The sequence below is a fragment of the Mytilus galloprovincialis genome, chromosome 4 (genome assembly GCF_965363235.1).
Source record: "Mytilus galloprovincialis chromosome 4, xbMytGall1.hap1.1, whole genome shotgun sequence".
NCBI classification, from domain to species: domain Eukaryota; kingdom Metazoa; phylum Mollusca; class Bivalvia; order Mytilida; family Mytilidae; genus Mytilus; species Mytilus galloprovincialis.
The window spans coordinates 46,988,586-47,011,237 of NC_134841.1; the positions used below are offsets into that span (position 1 = coordinate 46,988,586).

The 22,652-nt window shown below is 39.3% G+C and overlaps 1 protein-coding gene and 1 long non-coding RNA gene across 2 annotated transcripts in view; both read right to left on the reverse strand.

Moving 5' to 3' along the window:
* LOC143070639 (uncharacterized) overlaps positions 1 to 22,652 on the reverse strand; it is a 72,827-nt gene that overhangs the window by 26,962 nt on the left and 23,213 nt on the right. The window lies entirely within an intron of this gene.
* On the reverse strand, positions 11,958 to 22,645 carry LOC143072277 (uncharacterized). The gene is made up of 2 exons (XM_076247144.1): positions 22,413 to 22,645; positions 11,958 to 14,423 (listed from the first exon to the last, which is right to left on the reverse strand). The coding sequence occupies exon 2, from the start codon at positions 14,420 to 14,422 to the stop codon at positions 13,178 to 13,180; it is 1,245 nt and encodes a 414-aa protein (XP_076103259.1). The 5' UTR covers position 14,423; positions 22,413 to 22,645; the 3' UTR covers positions 11,958 to 13,177.

Consider the following 22,652-nt stretch of genomic DNA (forward strand, 5'->3'; position numbering starts at 1 on the left):
ATCTCCCTTTCAAAATCTTCCAAATTTAGCTTGGGATACAAGCATCGACCTGATGAATTATGACACTAATCAATATTCAACGACTATCTCATATGTTCTAAAACATCAGAAGCTCAACGAAGAGATGCGATATGACACTTATCAATTGTTGACATCTTAGCCCTTAAATACAAAGACTTGATGTAAGATTGTCAGAACGAACATTTCATCAGAAGAAGAAAGTCGAAAATAAAGCTGAGATCTTCCCGGGTACTTACTAAGTGCTAATGATAAATGTACATTAGCACTAGTCTGTGCTTGGAGAGGGGATTGGCAATTTGCATCTTACAGGAAGAAGAAAAAACAGATGAAAATTTGATAACATCAGAGAAGCCGAGAAAATTACATTGAGATCTTTCCAGGTACTTGTTATGTGCTTATGAAAATACAACATTAGCACTAGCCTGTGCTTGGAGAGAGATCAAAGGTTTAACATCACAACATCAAGAGATAATGGAAAAGAAAAGCAAGACGAAGACGAAGAAGACAAAGTCGACAGATTGACAGATCAATCCGATATCTTCCCAAGTACTTGTTATGCGCAAATGATAAACAAGCATTAGCACTAGCCTGTGCTTGGAGAGGAGTCGGAAATAACTTCACCACAGAAATACAGAAGAACTCAAAAGGTACCACCCATGTCGAAAATGTTTCCAGGTACTTGTTATGTGCTAATAATCGATACACATTAGCACTAGCTTGTGCTTGGAAGGATTACGGAAAATTACCTACAAACATAAGGCAGAAATACATGTATAAAGCAACAGCTCATTTTCCTGGGAACACGCTGTGTGCAACTTTCTTTAACATAGTATCACTAGCTTGTGCTTGGAAAAATGGGCTTTACTTCGTCATAAGGAAGTTCCAGATTGATACAAGAAAATGAACGAGAACTAGTCTGCATTGGGACACACGTGTGCAAATAGTAACTAAAAAATATCACATTTGTTAAAATTTCAATTTACAAAGAAAATCGTAAATAAATGCATTTATCGGTCGTCCAACTGTCTATATCAATCTGCTCAACTCTTAATAAAACTCCATATCACGGCTTTGTGACGTCAAATACGTTGACCTGGCCTTAATAACTTTGACCCGGACATATCAGTGACGTCATAATGTTTGAACCGACGTTGATAAGTTTGACCCGAACTTATCAAGTCAACTTCCGGTTGCTGGTGAAACTAAGACAATACTTCCAAAAGACGCAAATACAGTCCGATAAATCGTTTATCAGGTTATCGGCATATTAATATTGTAAAATATCAGCTGCTCGACATAATATGAAGGCTTTTTGATCTCGTTCGCTGCGCTTACTCGACAAAAAGCTTCATATTATGTCTCGCAGCTGATATTTTACGATATCAACATGCAGACAACCTGATAATCGGTACTTATATCTGAAAATTATCGTGATTATCTCCCTTTCAAAATCGTCCAAACTTAGCTTGGGATACAAGCATCGACCTGATGAATTATGACACTAATCAATATTCAACGACTATCTCATATGTTCTAAAACATCAGAAGCTCAACGAAGAGATGCGATATGACACTTATCAATTGTTGACATCTTAGCCCTTAAATACAAAGACTTGATGTAAGATTGTCAGAACGAACATTTCATCAGAAGAAGAAAGTCGAAAATAAAGCTGAGATCTTCCCGGGTACTTACTAAGTGCTAATGATAAATGTACATTAGCACTAGTCTGTGCTTGGAGAGGGGATTGGCAATTTGCATCTTACAGGAAGAAGAAAAAACAGATGAAAATTTGATAACATCAGAGAAGCCGAGAAAATTACATTGAGATCTTTCCAGGTACTTGTTATGTGCTTATGAAAATACAACATTAGCACTAGCCTGTGCTTGGAGAGAGATCAAAGGTTTAACATCACAACATCAAGAGATAATGGAAAAGAAAAGCAAGACGAAGACGAAGAAGACAAAGTCGACAGATTTACAGATCAATCCGATATCTTCCAAAGTACTTGTTATGCGCAAATGATAAACAAGCATTAGCACTAGCCTGTGCTTGGAGAGGAGTCGGAAATAACTTCACCACAGAAATACAGAAGAACTCAAAAGGTACCACCCATGTCGAAAATGTTTCCAGGTACTTGTTATGTGCTAATAATCGATACACATTAGCACTAGCTTGTGCTTGGAAGGATTACGGAAAATTACCTACAAACATAAGGCAGAAATACATGTATAAAGTAACGGCTCATTTTCCCAGGAACACGCTGTGTGCAACTTTCTTTAACATAGTAGCACTAGCTTATGCTTGGGAAAATGGGCTTTACTTCGTCATAAGGAAGTTACAGATTGATACAAAAAAATGAACGAGAACTAGTCTGCATTGGGACACACGTGTGCAAATAGTAACGAAAAAATATCACATTTGTTAAAATTTCAATTTACAAAGAAAATCGTAAATAAATTCATTAATATCTGAAAATTATCGTGATTATCTCCCTTTCAAAATCGTCAAAACTTAGCTTGGGATACAAACATCGACCTGATCAATTATGACACTAATCAATATTCAACGACTATCTCATATGTTCTAAAACATCAGAAGCTCAACGAAGAGATGCGATATGACACTTATCAATTGTTGACATCTTAGCCCTTAAATACAAAGACTTGATGTAAGATTGTCAGAACGAACATTTCATCAGAAGAAGAAAGTCGAAAATAAAGCTGAGATCTTCCCGGCTACTTACTAAGTGCTAATGATAAATGTACATTAGCACTAGTCTGTGCTTGGAGAGGAGATTGGCAATTTGCATCTTACAGGAAGAAGAAAAAACAGATGAAAATTTGATAACATCAGAGAAGCCGAGAAAATTACATTGAGATCTTTCCAGGTACTTGTTATGTGCTTATGAAAATACAACATTAGCACTAGCCTGTGCTTGGAGAGAGATCAAAGGTTTAACATCACAACATCAAGAGATAATGGAAAAGAAAAGCAAGATGAAGACGAAGAAGACAAAGTCGACAAATTTACAGATCAATCTGATATCTTCCCAAGTACTTGTTATGCGCAAATGATAAACAAGCATTAGCACTAGCCTGTGCTTGGAGAGGAGTCGGAAATAACTTCAGCACAGAAATACAGAAGAACTCAAAAGGTACCACCCATGTCCAAAATGTTTCCAGGAACTTGTTATGTGCTAATAATCGATACACATTAGCACTAGCTTGTGCTTGGAAGGATTACGGAAAATTACCTACAAACATAAGGCAGAAACACATGTATAAAGCAACAGCTCATTTTCCTGGGAACACGCTGTGTGCAACTTTCTTTAACATAGTATCACTAGCTTGTGCTTGGAAAAATGGGCTTTACTTCGTCATAAGGAAGTTCCAGATTGATACAAGAAAATGAACGAGAACTAGTCTGCATTGGGACACACGTGTGCAAATAGTAACTAAAAAATATCACATTTGTTAAAATTTCAATTTACAAAGAAAATCGTAAATAAATGCATTTATCGGTCGTCCAACTGTCTATATCAATCTGCTCAACTCTTAATAAAACTCCATATCACGGCTTTGTGACGTCAAATACGTTGACCTGGCCTTAATAACTTTGACCCGGACTTATCAGTGACGTCATAATGTTTGAACCGACGTTGATAAGTTTGACCCGAACTTATCAAGTCAACTTCCGGTTGCTGGTGAAACTAAGACAATACTTCCAAAAGACGCAAATACAGTCCGATAAATCGTTTATCAGGTTATCGGCATATTAATATTGTAAAATATCAGCTGCTCGACATAATATGAAGGCTTTTTGATCTCGTTCGCTGCGCTTACTCGACAAAAAGCTTCATATTATGTCTCGCAGCTGATATTTTACGATATCAACATGCAGAAAACCTGATAATCGGTACTTATATCTGAAAATTATCGTGATTATCTCCCTTTCAAAATCGTCAAAACTTAGCTTGGGATACAAGCATCGACCTGATGAATTATGACACTAATCAATATTCAACGACTATCTCATATGTTCTAAAACATCAGAAGCTCAACGAAGAGATGCGATATGACACTTATCAATTGTTGACATCTTAGCCCTTAAATACAAAGACTTGATGTAAGATTGTCAGAACGAACATTTCATCAGAAGAAGAAAGTCGAAAATAAAGCTGAGATCTTCCCGGGTACTTACTAAGTGCTAATGATAAATGTACATTAGCACTAGTCTGTGCTTGGAGAGGGGATTGGCAATTTGCATCTTACAGGAAGAAGAAAAAGCAGATGAAAATTTGATAACATCAGAGAAGCCGAGAAAATTACATTGAGATCTTTCCAGGTACTTGTTATGTGCTTATGAAAATACAACATTAGCACTAGCCTGTGCTTGGAGAGAGATCAAAGGTTTAACATCACAACATCAAGAGATAATGGAAAAGAAAAGCAAGACGAAGACGAAGAAGACAAAGTCGACAGATTGACAGATCAATCCGATATCTTCCCAAGTACTTGTTATGCGCAAATGATAAACAAGCATTAGCACTAGCCTGTGCTTGGAGAGGAGTCGGAAATAACTTCACCACAGAAATACAGAAGAACTCAAAAGGTACCACCCATGTCCAAAATGTTTCCAGGTACTTGTTATGTGCTAATAATCGATACACATTAGCACTAGCTTGTGCTTGGAAGGATAACGAAAAATTACCAACAAACATAAGGCAGAAATACATGTATAAAGCAACGGCTCATTTTCCCAGGAACACGCTGTGTGCAACTTTCTTTAACATAGTAGCACTAGCTTGTGCTTGGAAAAATGGGCTTTACTTCGTCATAAGGAAGTTACAGATTGATACAAGAAAATGAAGAGAACTAGTCTGCATTGGGACACACGTGTGCAAATAGTAACGAAAAAATATCACATTTGTTGAAATTTCAATTTACAAAGAAAATCGTAAATAAATTCATTAATATCTGAAAATTATCGTGATTATCTCCCTTTCAAAATCGTCAAAACTTAGCTTGGGATACAAACATCGACCTGATCAATTATGACACTAATCAATATTCAACGACTATCTCATATGTTCTAAAACATCAGAAGCTCAACGAAGAGATGCGATATGACACTTATCAATTGTTGACATCTTAGCCCTTAAATACAAAGACTTGATGTAAGATTGTCAGAACGAACATTTCATCAGAAGAAGAAAGTCAAAAATAAAGCTGAGATCTTCCCGGGTACTTACTAACTGCTAATGATAAATGTACATTAGCACTAGTCTGTGCTTGGAGAGGGGATTGGCAATTTACATCTTACAGGAAGAAGAAAAAGCAGATGAAAATTTGATAACATCAGAGAAGCCGAGAAAATTACATTGAGATCTTTCCAGGTACTTGTTATGTGCTTATGAAAATACAACATTAGCACTAGCCTGTGCTTGGAGAGAGATCAAAGGTTTAACATCACAACATCAAGAGATAATGGAAAAGAAAAGCAAGACGAAGACGAAGAAGACAAAGTCGACAGATTTACAGATCAATCCGATATCTTCCAAAGTACTTGTTATGCGCAAATGATAAACAAGCATTAGCACTAGCCTGTGCTTGGAGAGGAGTCGGAAATAACTTCACCACAGAAATACAGAAGAACTCAAAAGGTACCACCCATGTCGAAAATGTTTCCAGGTACTTGTTATGTGCTAATAATCGATACACATTAGCACTAGCTTGTGCTTGGAAGGATTACGGAAAATTACCTACAAACATAAGGCAGAAATACATGTATAAAGTAACGGCTCATTTTCCCAGGAACACGCTGTGTGCAACTTTCTTTAACATAGTAGCACTAGCTTATGCTTGGGAAAATGGGCTTTACTTCGTCATAAGGAAGTTACAGATTGATACAAAAAAATGAACGAGAACTAGTCTGCATTGGGACACACGTGTGCAAATAGTAACGAAAAAATATCACATTTGTTAAAATTTCAATTTACAAAGAAAATCGTAAATAAATTCATTAATATCTGAAAATTATCGTGATTATCTCCCTTTCAAAATCGTCAAAACTTAGCTTGGGATACAAACATCGACCTGATCAATTATGACACTAATCAATATTCAACGACTATCTCATATGTTCTAAAACATCAGAAGCTCAACGAAGAGATGCGATATGACACTTATCAATTGTTGACATCTTAGCCCTTAAATACAAAGACTTGATGTAAGATTGTCAGAACGAACATTTCATCAGAAGAAGAAAGTCAAAAATAAAGCTGAGATCTTCCCGGGTACTTACTAAGTGCTAATGATAAATGTACATTAGCACTAGTCTGTGCTTGGAGAGGGGATTGGCAATTTACATCTTACAGGAAGAAGAAAAAGCAGATGAAAATTTGATAACATCAGAGAAGCCGAGAAAATTACATTGAGATCTTTCCAGGTACTTGTTATGTGCTTATAAAAATACAACATTAGCACTAGCCTGTGCTTGGAGAGAGATCAAAGGTTTAACATCACAACATCAAGAGATAATGGAAAAGAAAAGCAAGACGAAGACGAAGAAGACAAAGTCGACAGATTTACAGATCAATCCGATATCTTCCAAAGTACTTGTTATGCGCAAATGATAAACAAGCATTAGCACTAGCCTGTGCTTGGAGAGGAGTCGGAAATAACTTCACCACAGAAATACAGAAGAACTCAAAAGGTACCACCCATGTCGAAAATGTTTCCAGGTACTTGTTATGTGCTAATAATCGATACACATTAGCACTAGCTTGTGCTTGGAAGGATTACGGAAAATTACCTACAAACATAAGGCAGAAATACATGTATAAAGTAACGGCTCATTTTCCCAGGAACACGCTGTGTGCAACTTTCTTTAACATAGTAGCACTAGCTTATGCTTGGGAAAATGGGCTTTACTTCGTCATAAGGAAGTTACAGATTGATACAAAAAAATGAACGAGAACTAGTCTGCATTGGGACACACGTGTGCAAATAGTAACGAAAAAATATCACATTTGTTAAAATTTCAATTTACAAAGAAAATCGTAAATAAATTCATTAATATCTGAAAATTATCGTGATTATCTCCCTTTCAAAATCGTCAAAACTTAGCTTGGGATACAAACATCGACCTGATCAATTATGACACTAATCAATATTCAACGACTATCTCATATGTTCTAAAACATCAGAAGCTCAACGAAGAGATGCGATATGACACTTATCAATTGTTGACATCTTAGCCCTTAAATACAAAGACTTGATGTAAGATTGTCAGAACGAACATTTCATCAGAAGAAGAAAGTCGAAAATAAAGCTGAGATCTTCCCGGCTACTTACTAAGTGCTAATGATAAATGTACATTAGCACTAGTCTGTGCTTGGAGAGGAGATTGGCAATTTGCATCTTACAGGAAGAAGAAAAAACAGATGAAAATTTGATAACATCAGAGAAGCCGAGAAAATTACATTGAGATCTTTCCAGGTACTTGTTATGTGCTTATGAAAATACAACATTAGCACTAGCCTGTGCTTGGAGAGAGATCAAAGGTTTAACATCACAACATCAAGAGATAATGGAAAAGAAAAGCAAGACGAGGACGAAGAAGACAAAGTCGACAGATTTACAGATCAATCCGATATCTTCCCATGGCAAGTACTTGTTATGCGCAAATGATAAACAAGCATTAGCACTAGCCTGTGCTTGGAGAGGAGTCGGAAATAACTTCACCACAGAAATACAGAAGAACTCAAAAGGTACCACCCATGTCCAAAATGTTTCCAGGTACTTGTTATGTGCTAATAATCGATACACATTAGCACTAGCTTGTGCTTGGAAGGATTACGGAAAATTACCTACAAACATAAGGCAGAAATACATGTATAAAGTAACGGCTCATTTTCCCAGGAACACGCTGTGTGCAACTTTCTTTAACATAGTAGCACTAGCTTATGCTTGGGAAAATGGGCTTTACTTCGTCATAAGGAAGTTACAGATTGATACAAAAAAATGAACGAGAACTAGTCTGCATTGGGACACACGTGTGCAAATAGTAACGAAAAAATATCACATTTGTTAAAATTTCAATTTACAAAGAAAATCGTAAATAAATTCATTAATATCTGAAAATTATCGTGATTATCTCCCTTTCAAAATCGTCAAAACTTAGCTTGGGATACAAACATCGACCTGATCAATTATGACACTAATCAATATTCAACGACTATCTCATATGTTCTAAAACATCAGAAGCTCAACGAAGAGATGCGATATGACACTTATCAATTGTTGACATCTTAGCCCTTAAATACAAAGACTTGATGTAAGATTGTCAGAACGAACATTTCATCAGAAGAAGAAAGTCGAAAATAAAGCTGAGATCTTCCCGGCTACTTACTAAGTGCTAATGATAAATGTACATTAGCACTAGTCTGTGCTTGGAGAGGAGATTGGCAATTTGCATCTTACAGGAAGAAGAAAAAACAGATGAAAATTTGATAACATCAGAGAAGCCGAGAAAATTACATTGAGATCTTTCCAGGTACTTGTTATGTGCTTATGAAAATACAACATTAGCACTAGCCTGTGCTTGGAGAGAGATCAAAGGTTTAACATCACAACATCAAGAGATAATGGAAAAGAAAAGCAAGACGAGGACGAAGAAGACAAAGTCGACAGATTTACAGATCAATCCGATATCTTCCCATGGCAAGTACTTGTTATGCGCAAATGATAAACAAGCATTAGCACTAGCCTGTGCTTGGAGAGGAGTCGGAAATAACTTCACCACAGAAATACAGAAGAACTCAAAAGGTACCACCCATGTCCAAAATGTTTCCAGGTACTTGTTATGTGCTAATAATCGATACACATTAGCACTAGCTTGTGCTTGGAAGGATTACGGAAAATTACCTACAAACATAAGGCAGAAATACATGTATAAAGTAACGGCTCATTTTCCCAGGAACACGCTGTGAGCAACTTTCTTTAACATAGTAGCACTAGCTTATGCTTGGGAAAATGGGCTTTACTTCGTCATAAGGAAGTTACAGATTGATACAAAAAAATGAACGAGAACTAGTCTGCATTGGGACACACGTGTGCAAATAGTAACGAAAAAATATCACATTTGTTAAAATTTCAATTTACAAAGAAAATCGTAAATAAATTCATTAATATCTGAAAATTATCGTGATTATCTCCCTTTCAAAATCGTCAAAACTTAGCTTGGGATACAAACATCGACCTGATCAATTATGACACTAATCAATATTCAACGACTATCTCATATGTTCTAAAACATCAGAAGCTCAACGAAGAGATGCGATATGACACTTATCAATTGTTGACATCTTAGCCCTTAAATACAAAGACTTGATGTAAGATTGTCAGAACGAACATTTCATCAGAAGAAGAAAGTCGAAAATAAAGCTGAGATCTTCCCGGGTACTTACTAAGTGCTAATGATAAATGTACATTAGCACTAGTCTGTGCTTGGAGAGGAGATTGGCAATTTGCATCTTACAGGAAGAAGAAAAAACAGATGAAAATTTGATAACATCAGAGAAGCCGAGAAAATTACATTGAGATCTTTCCAGGTACTTGTTATGTGCTTATGAAAATACAACATTAGCACTAGCCTGTGCTTGGAGAGAGATCAAAGGTTTAACATCACAACATCAAGAGATAATGGAAAAGAAAAGCAAGACGAGGACGAAGAAGACAAAGTCGACAGATTTACAGATCAATCCGATATCTTCCCATGGCAAGTACTTGTTATGCGCAAATGATAAACAAGCATTAGCACTAGCCTGTGCTAGGAGAGGAGTCGGAAATAACTTCACCACAGAAATACAGAAGAACTCAAAAGGTACCACCCATGTCCAAAATGTTTCCAGGTACTTGTTATGTGCTAATAATCGATACACATTAGCACTAGCTTGTGCTTGGAAGGATTACGGAAAATTACCTACAAACATAAGGCAGAAATACATGTATAAAGCAACGGCTCATTTTCCCAGGAACACGCTGTGTGCAACTTTCTTTAACATAGTAGCACTAGCTTGTGCTCGAAAAAATGGGCTTTACTTCGTCATAAGGAAGTTACAGATTGATACAAGAAAATGAACGAGAACTAGTCTGCATTGGGACACACGTGTGCAAATAGTAACGAAAAAATATCACATTTGTTAAAATTTCAATTTACAAAGAAAATCGTAAATAAATTCATTAATATCTGAAAATTATCGTGATTATCTCCCTTTCAAAATCGTCAAAACTTAGCTTGGGATACAAACATCGACCTGATAAATTATGACACTAATCAATATTCAACGACTATCTCATATGTTCTAAAACATCAGAAGCTCAACGAAGAGATGCGATATGACACTTATCAATTGTTGACATCTTAGCCCTTAAATACAAAGACTTGATGTAAGATTGTCAGAACGAACATTTCATCAGAAGAAGAAAGTCGAAAATAAAGCTGAGATCTTCCCGGGTACTTACTAAGTGCTAATGATAAATGTACATTAGCACTAGTCTGTGCTTGGAGAGGGGATTGGCAATTTGCATCTTACAGGAAGAAGAAAAAAACAGATGAAAATTTGATAACATCAGAGAAGCCGAGAAAATTACATTGAGATCTTTCCAGGTACTTGTTATGTGCTTATGAAAATACAACATTAGCACTAGCCTGTGCTTGGAGAGAGATCAAAGGTTTAACATCACAACATCAAGAGATAATGGAAAAGAAAAGCAAGACGAAGACGAAGAAGACAAAGTCGACAGATTGACAGATCAATCCGATATCTTCCCAAGTACTTGTTATGCGCAAATGATAAACAAGCATTAGCACTAGCCTGTGCTTGGAGAGGAGTCGGAAATAACTTCACCACAGAAATACAGAAGAACTCAAAAGGTACCACCCATGTCCAAAATGTTTCCAGGTACTTGTTATGTGCTAATAATCGATACACATTAGCACTAGCTTGTGCTTGGAAGGATTACGGAAAATTACCTACAAACATAAGGCAGAAATACATGTATAAAGCAACAGCTCATTTTCCTGGGAACACGCTGTGTGCAACTTTCTTTAACATAGTATCACTAGCTTGTGCTTGGAAAAATGGGCTTTACTTCGTCATAAGGAAGTTCCAGATTGATACAAGAAAATGAACGAGAACTAGTCTGCATTGGGACACACGTGTGCAAATAGTAACTAAAAAATATCACATTTGTTAAAATTTTAATTTACAAAGAAAATCGTAAATAAATGCATTTATCATATACTTGTATGAAATAATACTTAAATTTTACAGTTCAATAACATTTAAAAATATTAAAAGGCTATGAAAGGATTACAAGGTTTATTAACCAGATTCCTACAGATTTCCTTAGCGGGCTGATAAAGGCACCTTTATTAACTGCTTCCGGAATGTTATCGCATGCCTTTCCGTTATTGTCCGTGGGGTTTATCACATGGAACTTCGGGTATTTCCGGAAAGTTGTTTGTAAACATGGCAGACGACACGGACACTGCTGCTTTTGTTCAATCGTTGAAAAACGATAATACAGTTAGAAAAACTACGAGTGACATGAGACTTTTCAACAGATGGTTAAGATCCAATAACGAGATGAGGTTAGCGGAAGAAATTCCTGTTACGGAACTTGATAAATGTTTGGCTCGTTTCTTCATGACAGTGAAAAAAGACGACGAGTCTAACTACGAACCTCAATCTGTCAGATCAATGCAGAGCAGCATATCAAGATATCTAACAGAGAAATGTGCAATAAATATAATGGTTGACAAAGAATTTCACCACTCTAGAGATGTGATGTCTGCCAAACTGAAACAGCTGAAATCCATGGGAATGGGAGCCAAAAAAAGGAAAGCAGTAAAGTGTTATTTGGCCTGTACTGCTGATCTCAACGTAATACCCTAAAGTGGGATTTGTATGGAGTATATATATGAAGATATAACTACCTTGATCTGTATAAGGGCTTTATTCTGGGTTCCAATTATGGTTCTTCTTTATCTACCGCTTCGGTCGGATCCATCCGAGAAAGAGGCTGAGCATGGCTCCAGATGACGTAGGTGTCTCCTCTTCCGTTTGGGATCTCTCTAGACTCTACCAGTGTTGCAAGGTCTCTCGGGTCTTTACCAGTACTAGTGTTATAGGTTGGGGAAACTCCCTAAGGGATTACTAGGGCAATAACACTACACCCCCCTCCATCTTAAAAAGGAGGAACCACAGTTCCGACAAAAGACAACTGTAAAGACTCCCCAGGGCTAGACTGGTAGCGTCTCTCAATGTTAACCCATTACACAAGGTTGCTAGGAATATCTACCCTTAATCCTAATATTTAAGGAAACAAAAATTATTTTTAAACTATAAAATTACCCTTACATGAAAAAATATAATCAGCACTCCCATAACTGGGACAAAAAATTAAAAAAAATGTATCCATTATCTTCCACTGATACATTAAACAGCTGATAATAAAATTACAATGCAAACTTCACCTATTCTTATCCGTAGAATAAAAATATTACAAAAATTGGTTCAAATCACAAAAGTATCGTCCTCAGGACAAATTCATTACACCGCCCTAAATTTCCAATTTTACTAACTAAATAATTCCCCTTAAAATACATCAACCCGACAAGGAAGGACAGAAATAAGGCAATCCCTCCCATAACTGGGATACTAGCACCTGACCACAAAAAGATGACCTTGGGTCCAATCCTACCATCACCATTTAACAAACTTCTAATCTACTATGTACAGTGGTCAAGTTGGAGTTCCTAGATCTTGTCGGTTGGAGTATATACACTGTACACGGGATGTGAGGCACACAGTTCAGCATAAAAAATGCAATTCACAGAATATAAATAAATCCATTCACAAGTATAATAGTTCCTCTAAATCTTGTGTAACACAGTTCATAATACACACAATATTACTTTCAAGAATCTTCTGTCTGTAAAGTAATCACAATATAAAGGTCCTCCATATATTGTTGTAAAATCCATATATATATATATAAAAATGTTGCATAAACCTCACATCCCAGAGCTATGTCTCAATAGCAAACCCAAACTGGGCATCATCCTATTAAAGAGGAAGTGTTCACTCACAGATGAGTTGATTCTTCAGAGTGAGAGAATATGACCTCAATGGTCGGCTTAGCGTCTATCAGCAGAATGTCCTTTAACATAATGAGAGGATCAAGGATCATCCCCTGGAACTTCAGGGTGACCTCCCCTCTGCCTGGGAACCTCTCTTGTGCAATGTTCCTTAAATCCATTAAAGAACAGATTGGTACCATTCTTTTTTCTATGCCAGTTTGCAGAATAATGATATGCTTATCACTCTCTGGCATTGCCTCTGTCTGCGGACTAGGAGCCGCGACAACTTCCTCCTGGCCTGACGCATTCACCTCCTTTTGAGAATCGGCTGCAGGCACAACCTCCACTACTGGTTCTTTCCCTAGGAATTGTCTGTTCCAGGCCAATAGGTGTGCCAGGTCCAGACCATTATCCTCTGGTCTATAATGCTCTGTAGCAAGGATGTCCTGCTGTGAGGGAGGCAGTCTGTGTACCAAGGTTGCCATGACCCTCCAATGCAGCACACACACAGGGCTGGTTATTTTCAGGGCTGGTTGGATCGCAAACCAGGCGGAAGTAGGCCATCCCATCTCCCGGCAAACACTTCGAAATACAGGCATCTCCTCCCCAGTCTTGGGGTATCCACTAGGGACTCTTGAGTTCTGTCTCAAGAAGGTCAGAAGGTCCTCATATGTGGCATCCTCCTTCCTTGTGAGCCACTGGGCCAGTACCATGACCATCTGGCCACGATACTGGTGAAACCTTCTCTGTCTCATCAGGGACGGATCTTGTCTGTTCTCAAACATGACCGATAGGTGTTCTGCAATCACGTGCCTACGCACGTTACGTGTTACTACAGGACACCCTTTTACTGGACAATATTGGTCCGACTCACTGACGACCCATGTCCTTTCCTCTGTTCGACTACGCGGGCATATATAAAATGCAGGTTTGTCAGCTCCAGACTGGAGTGGTTCTTTGGAGGCAGTTGTCACCTCAGGCACTTTTAGAGTTACGACCAGCTTGGTCAATCCATCCTCCAGAGAAGGAACATCAGCCACCTTGGCCTCTAGAGGTGTTTTTCCTCCATCCTGTGAGTCTTGAGGAACATCCTCACTCACCTGCTCGTCTTCCACAGAGGATACCACAACATCTCGGTAGTACGTCTTACCACCTCTCTCCACGGTCATCCCTCTACCCACACTGGGTCTCTCAGGTACTGTGGCCTTGTTATTATTGCCATCCACTTTCCCTTGATTATAGGTTGCCATACTGAAATGATAAAAAGGGAAAGGTTAACTTTGCTGACTTACTGTACATTTTGCTCTCCGCCCCTATCTGGGACAGAAAGTGGCCTATTTATTAGTTTACAGTTTGGGCAAGCATATATGTCTATTGTGTCTACTTCCTCTACTGATAAACCTACACATGTAAGGTGAAACCATTCTTTACATTGGTCGCATTGCACCATCGTTTCACCTGTATCAGGGCCCCTGCACACACAGTACTCCTTTGCCTTACTTTTTACCCTTGGGGCAAGGACATCTTTACCCTGTGTAAACTCTTCATGGCAGGTTTGCAGCCATGCAGGAATGATTCTATCTTTACATAACTTCAGCCTGTCATGATTTGTGTTAAATACCACCCTTTGAAGTTTTACCTTATACACAAAAGGAGTAATTTTATCTATTATCATACCAGGCCCCTTCCAAGGAGAACTTAACTTTTTACTTTTACCCTTCACCTTGGCTGTGTCTAAAACGTACACGAGGTCACCGGCCGCGTACTGCCGTTCTAATACCCGAAGATCATAATCTTTCTTCATTTTAGCCTGGCTGGTTTTCAAGGTATTTCTAGCTATCTCATGGGCGCTTTTGAGAGCTTTTTCAAGACTGATTATGTACTCCTCAGTTCCAGTGTACTGAGGCTCGTCTGTCTTGCCAAACATTAAATCTGCAGGTTGGTTTGTCTCCCTACCCAACATTAGTTTGTTTGGGGTGTACCCTGTACTTCTGTTAACACTAGCCCTCAATGCCCCTGCTAACTGAGCGAGGTGCTCATCCCATGTCTCTTGCTGTTGGTCAACAAAACATCTTACAGCATCCATTAAGCTTCTATTTTGTCTTTCTACCTGACCATTAGATGAGGGTCTGTAAGGGGTAGTCCTGGCCTTATGAATCTGTAACAGGTTACAAACTGCCTTGAATAAGGAACTTTCAAAATTACGTCCTTGGTCAGAGAAGATTTCAAAAGGGTACCCAAATCTTGAGAAGAACTCATTTATTGCAGCTCGTGCTGTAACTTCTGCTGTTTGAGAAGGCAAAGGTATACACTCTGTCCACTTGGTAAATTGGTCAACTATCATTAAGATGTTCTCATGACCATTCTTTGTTTTGGGAAGTGGTCCCATAAAGTCCAAATGCACCCTTTCCATAGGTGAACCAGCATGGTAATTAGTCATAGGACATCTCCCGTACCTGTTGGGTTTCTTGTATTTGTTACAGGTGGCACATGTTGCAACAAAATTCTTGATGTCACAGGTCATTCGGTACCACTGATATTTGGTCTTAATCTTGGCCAGTGTCCTAACTATACCTTGGTGTCCGGCACTAGGCAGCTCATGGCAAAGCTCCATTACAGTGTCCTTTAGGCTGGATGGAATTACTAATCTTACATCTGCTCCTTCGTTTTTGGGATGACTCTTTAGTATGCCATGGTCGTCTAAAAAGAATTTCTCTTTATTAATCCAGTAACTTTTAACTGCTGGTGAGGCTGAAAACAAAATGTTCTGGGTTGGTTCCTCTTTATCTTTTAACCAACTTAAAAGCAATATGAGATCAGGATCTTCTGACTGTCTAGTCTTGATCTCATCAGTGCTAAAACCGGAGAAATTGATACCCTCTGACTGAGTTACAGCTGCTACGTGGCAAGAGTTTTGATCACTAGCAATTATCTGTGCTGTTGTTGGTGTACATATCAATTCAATATGTGTCGAAAACAATGTGTTGTTGACTTCATGCTGTTTCTGAGTAGATGCTGAGACGGTGAGGTCTTGGTTGCATGTTACCTCTGGTAAAGCAAAGACATCCTGATTATGGTCTGGATCTTGGGGTCGAGCCAAGGTCTCAGGTTCTGGTGTTGAAAACAGGTGCACCATGGCTGTGGACACATTTGTAAGAGGCTGTCTGTTTCGGTTCTTGGCCAATGGTATTACTTCATCTACTTCGTTTAAAAATCTGGCCCAGTTTCTGTGTGCTCGTTGACAGTAGGCACACCCTTTACAAGGCAACTGTTTCAGGCTTACATCAGGTTTGTAGTGTATACACTCAGGTAATGTGTCTGATGGTCTAGACAAGGCGTCTGCATCTGCATGTAAGCGACCTGGCCTGTGTTTAATGGTCATATTATATTGGCTAAGCTCTTCTAGCCATCTGGCCAACTGTCCTTGCGGTTCCTTAAAATTGATAAGCCATGTGAGACTGCTATGGTCTGTTCTCACGGTAAACTCCTTTCCTAACAAGTAATGACGGAACTGCCTTGTAAACCTTATCACGGCCAATAATTCTCTGCGTGTTGTGCAGTATCTCTTCTGTTCAGGTGTCATTATAAAACTACCATATGCTATGGTCCTTTCTCTTCCCTCTTGGACCTGAATAAGCTCAGCTCCAATGGCATTTTGGGATGCATCTGTGTCCAAAATGAACTTGTCTGATGTATTAGGCAATGCTAGAACTGGAGCTACAAGTAGTTTGTGCTTTAAGGTGTTAAAAGCTAATTGTCTCAGGTGAGTCCAAAAGAAAGGCTTTTTCCCTGTGACTTCATACAGGGGTGCTGAAATCTTGGCATAGTCTTTGATGAAAGAACGGTGGTAGTTTACAAAGCCAAGGAACCTTTCAACTTCTTTAGTGCAGGTAGGCACAGCCCAACCACTAACTGGTTGTAAGTGCTGCTGTCCAATTTTAAGTCCCTTGTTGCTTACACTCCTCCCTAAAAATTCAACAGAGGTCTTAAATAAAGCGCATTTCCTGGGCTTAAGTTTCAGGCCGTACTCCCTGAATCTTTTAAATACATCCTCTAGATTTTTTAGATGCTCTTCAAAGGAAGGTCCTAAAACCAAGATGTCGTCCAAAAAAGCTAGGACTGTTTTCCATGTAAGTCCCCTAAGGACTAAATTCATCACTCGGGCATAGGTCCCTGGTGCATTACAAAGTCCAAAGGCCATTTTAACGCATTCAAACAAACCATACTTGGTCACAAAGGCTGTTTTCTTCCTGTCCTCTGGCTTAATGTTAATTTGCCAATATGCACTATTTGCATCCAATTTGGAATACCAGATATTTCCGGCCAATGTGTCTAGACACTCGTCAATGAGAGGCAAAGGAAATAAATCACGGGAAGTTACAGAGTTTAATTTCCTATAGTCTATGCACCAGCGTACCCCTCCATCTTTCTTCCTGATTAAAACTGGTGCTGATGCCCATTCCGACATAGAAGGTTGAATCACTCCCGCATCCAACATTTTTTGTAAATGCGCCTCCTCTTCATCAACAAAGCAAGCAGGGGTCCTCCTTATTCTGTGTTGGATTGGCTTGGCATCCCCTGTGTCAATGGTGTGCTCTATAGTATCAAAGCTACCTAGGTCAAAATCTTCTTTGGCGAAAACATCACTGTACTTGATAAGCAATTGTCTTAACAAGGTCTGTTGAGATTTAGACAAGTTAGAACCGGAATCTTCATAAAGGTCCTTTAAATGACTTGGTATCCCTGTCTTGGAACTGTTCTTAGTTTTATTGTTCGCTGTGCAAGTACCAACACTTGGTAATGGTTCATTCTCTAAGGATTGAATTACACTGACTTCTTGTGTGTATCCTACTTCATCTCCTTTGGGAAGCTTTACAGGATGATCTGTTATGTTTAAAAAACATAGTGTTGGTTTTTGTCCCTTTGCACAGACTGTTCTAGGTATGAGTAGAGTGGAATTGCCTTTAGGCTCTATCAGGTAGTCAGAGGCTACATCCTCTGTATTTAGATCAATACGCATCGCTGTATTTGGTGGTATTATTATAGTTTCATGTACTGTTACCCTGTTCACAATTGGGACCAGTTTTGGTTCCCCGCCAAGTATCAATTCTACTACAGTGTTCTTTAAAGTCAACTTTTTCGCAGGTACATCCAAAATGGCGCTGTGTTTTATCAGAAAATCTGCTCCTATTAACATGTCGCAGTCTATAGGCGCTACATACAGTCTCTCATTAAATGTTAAATGTTGTATTGAAAATTCTACAGGATTTGTTATTCTACATGTCATAAGCATGTCTCTGCCTGCACCATGCATGGTAGATTCCCTGATTATGTAGGGTTTCTCAGCTAAAGTTTCAAAAATGCTGTCCTTTACGATAGTAACCTCTGACCCAGTGTCAATGAGAGCATTAACTTCTTTATCTTGTATTTTTACTATACATCTTAACAAGTGTGCAGTACCAAGGGTACCTACTGAAACCCCTTTAGTTGAGCTTTCCTCTGAGTCATCCTGTGTAAAATTGTCATCGTCAAACTCTACCCTCCTTTCCTCCTTAGTGTTCTTTTTAGGCGTCAACTGTTTTGATTGTTGGCGGTTGTTATTCTGTCTAAGTTCTGGACAGTTTCTTTTGAAATGGCCAGGTTTGTGGCAATAATAGCAATCATTATTATACCCCCCCTGGTTCTGGCGTCTGTCACCTGAATTATTTCCCCTGCCACGCCCTCGGCCATAGTTGCGTCGAGGCGAATAATTGTTGGATCTGTTGTCTTGGTTTGGTGACCTAGGACTTGGACTGGTTCCCTGTCTGACAGATTTTTCTTGAGCCAAACTGGTTACTATTCTCTCAATATGTTCCTCTATACGAGAGAGACGGGTATCCATGCTGGACTTGGAGCTGCCAACACCAAGGACTACTGGTGAGTTACCTGGTTTCTCTGAACTAGACTCATGTACTGGTTTACCAGGCTTTTGAATGGCACTGACTGCCTTTCTGGTGTGCTGGCACCATCTTATCATGTCCAATGCTGCATCCATAGACTTTGGTTTGGAGATACAGGCTTCAGTTCCAGCAACGGTATCATTGCAACCCTGGCAAAATCTCATAATTGCCTGCTCACTCATCAGTTGTTCACTGTATCTACTATAGGCTCTAGTGGCCAGAGACAACACTCTTTCGGCCCACTCCTCCAAGGTTTCTTTTTCACCCTGGGCACTTGTCTGGAACTGAACCTGGGAGGTTTCTGGCAGTTCTTGATGACCAAATCTCTTATTCATATTAGATATAATTTTAGTAAAAGTAGCTGATTTGTTGTTATCCAGCATCAAGGTATAATACTCACTGGCTGCATCATCCAGACACCAGCAGAGCTGTTCTCTTTTTTGTTCGTCTGTCCACTCAGCAATCTTAGCGTAGCCAGAGAACTTTGTGTAAAAGGCTTTCCAGTTGCCTTTCCCATTGTAGCGGAGTGTTTTAGGAATCGAGGATAGAAATTGTCTTTTCTCAATCTTTTTATTTTTCTTAGACTGACTCCTAGAATGTCCACTGTCTGTCTCAGACTCTGATTGCGATTCTCTGGCAGTAAGGCCTCTCCTAGAACTATGTCTACTATACGCTGGAGAGGTTCTTGCACTTCTCATAGGTGAGAAGGCTCTGTGTGAATGATCACTCATGTAAGCAGGTGCTGACCTACGCTTATTCCTGGTCTGACGGTATGGTGAAGCATCTGACGTGTCCGAATCAGCTGTATAATAACGACCTGGATCACGTCTACGTTGTCTCTCATGATAATCACTATCGTACTCCTTACGTCTTGCTGACGGTTGGTTGCTATGTAGTGGTGGTGCTCCTGATGATGGAGGTTGTTGCTGTTGCACAGGTAATGTGTGTGACTGTGGTTGATAATTACTTATGTCTGGAGGCCCTGAAAAGGTAGGCTGACCCATGACTGGGTACGATATACTAGACATATTCTGGTGGTTTAAGTATTGTGATGGTTCTTGTGGTGGTGGTCCAACCCTAGGAGGCTGAAACATGGAAGTTGGGTGCCCAATCGTTGTAGGTGGTTGGGTCCCTGGTACAAAATTTGGTGGTTGATACCTTGGTTGTTGGTAAGCGGGTTGTTGTTGATGCAGCTGCTGTTGAGGTAAAGAAACCGGTGCAGTAGCTGGATTTTGTTGTTGTGTTGGTTGTGCATAGCTGTTGACCCCAAGTTGAAGCTGGGCTAGACGTTGGTGTAGGCTTTGTACCTGTTGTTGCATTTGCACACCTTTTTTAACTGGCAACATAGGCTGTTGAACCCGGTTGACTCCTTGCGGTTGGTTGATGGAACCAATCTGAGGTTTGAGTACCTGTTGAGGACTCGGTTCATAAGACTGTGATTGTAACGTTGGTGGTTGAACCCTGTTGACACCGCTTTGTATGTTATTAGTACCAACTTGATATTTGTTAGTTGAGGGTATCACTGTATCATATTCTTTGAATTGTAGTTGACGGTGGTAGTTGTCCTGTTGAATAGGTGGTTGGAACTGTTTGACACATTCAACTGATGGCGTCTCAGGTGGGTATATACCCCTTTGTTGTATTACAGGACTGTTACTATTAACCAATCTGTAATGGGCTGGTGAAGCTTGTTGCAGACGGCTGGCTTCCTGTTGATCTTGTTGACGGTATGGCATGCCATGTTGAACTCTTGGTGAGAAGTGGAGAACATGGTCATTAGGCGTATCATCACTTGAGACTGATGTTATATCTTGTCGATGACTGTTGTTGACCGTTTGAGGTCTGTTGATGACCTGTTGATCTAATTGGTGCAAATTAGCCACAGTTGGTTTTTGTTGAGAATCTATTGTCAAATGTTGCCTGATGTCTTGGCTCTGTGAAGTCAGGTCGAGGACTTGTTTTCTTTGTAGGCTTCCTGCAAAATCCTGTTGTTCTTGTTGACGTTGAACAACCATGTTGGTTCTAGGTGAAGGTGTCAGACTTTCCCTATCGGAAACATCACTGAGATGTCCCAGCTCACCAAGTAAACTTTCTATTTCCCCAGACACTTTCTCTATTTCTGACTCAAGGACTGATTGCAATGCAATAGGCGAGATTCTTTGTCCAAAATCAGGCTGTTCAATCTGTTTCAGGTATGGATTAGGCTTATAGGAATTAGTCTGTGTGGTGTCCCTACTAGCATGGTGTTCTTCAATCCATTCACTGACCTTGTTACCAAAATGACACATTTCTGCAATTCTTTGTTTGTTTTCCTCGTGTTTTTGAGCAGGAATGGGTCGAAAATATGGTGAATCTACATATGCCTCTGACATACCCATGGCTTGGTCAGAACATACTTTGCGCAAGGGCGCGTCTCTATTTTCATGTGTCTCCACACATAATGGGCTAAAAATAGGCGTCGACTGCCTGTCGTGGTCTCCAAATGCAATACTGGGGTGCTCTGCTCCAGCATTTTCCCTAGTGGGACTAGAATCAAAAGCAATCAATCCCAGAAGACCCTCAGTTACTCTCAGATAAGGAATTTGCTCTAAAACCTCCCTATCAATATGGATTCCCTTGCTCCTGATATCCATAATTCTATTTGCTATGGCATCCCCTATGCCAGGCATACACTTCAGTACCACTTCAGAACAAGTGTTGATCTTGATAGTGTAGCCTCTTGCTCTTTCCATAATGACTTGATCTTTTATTATATTTATTTTATTAAATTTATTTTACTTTATTCCAATATCAATTACAAAGCAATACTAAATATTCAATGTAATTTAAGCAACAATAAATCTTTATTCAATATAAAAAAGTCAATATAAACATGTATAGTACACCGTTATACAATATGCATAAAAACACCGTGTTTGTTTACATTCGTAATCCAAGATGGCGCCCAAATCTCGCGGCAGCAAACCTCGCGTGACCTTGCTATCAAACTATAGCAAACTTTTAAAAAGTTTTTCCGGGCCCAAAAACTAGCTAATTACAATGTAATTTCCCCCACTTTCAACCAGAAAGTAAAACACGGGACCTGGTATGACTCTTCAGGACGAAATACCAATTTCTCAAGGTTGACCGAAGGCACTCAAAATTTGGAGTGATGCCCAAAATGGCGATCAAGCCCCTGCAGGACCAAAATTTAAAACCACCCGCAACTACCAGTAAAGTGTTATTTGGCCTGTACTGCTGATCTCAACGTAATACCCTAAAGTGGGATTTGTATGGAGTATATATATGAAGATATAACTACCTTGATCTGTATAAGGGCTTTATTCTGGGTTCCAATTATGGTTCTTCTTTATCTACCGCTTCGGTCGGATCCATCCGAGAAAGAGGCTGAGCATGGCTCCAGATGACGTAGGTGTCTCCTCTTCCGTTTGGGATCTCTCTAGACTCTACCAGTGTTGCAAGGTCTCTCGGGTCTTTACCAGTACTAGTGTTATAGGTTGGGGAAACTCCCTAAGGGATTACTAGGGCAATAACACTACAG

Bases quoted from the DNA above. Each gene is read 5' to 3' on its own strand.
- LOC143072277 (XM_076247144.1), bottom strand. From the start codon at position 14,422: ATGGCAACCTATAATCAAGGGAAAGTGGATGGCAATAATAACAAGGCC.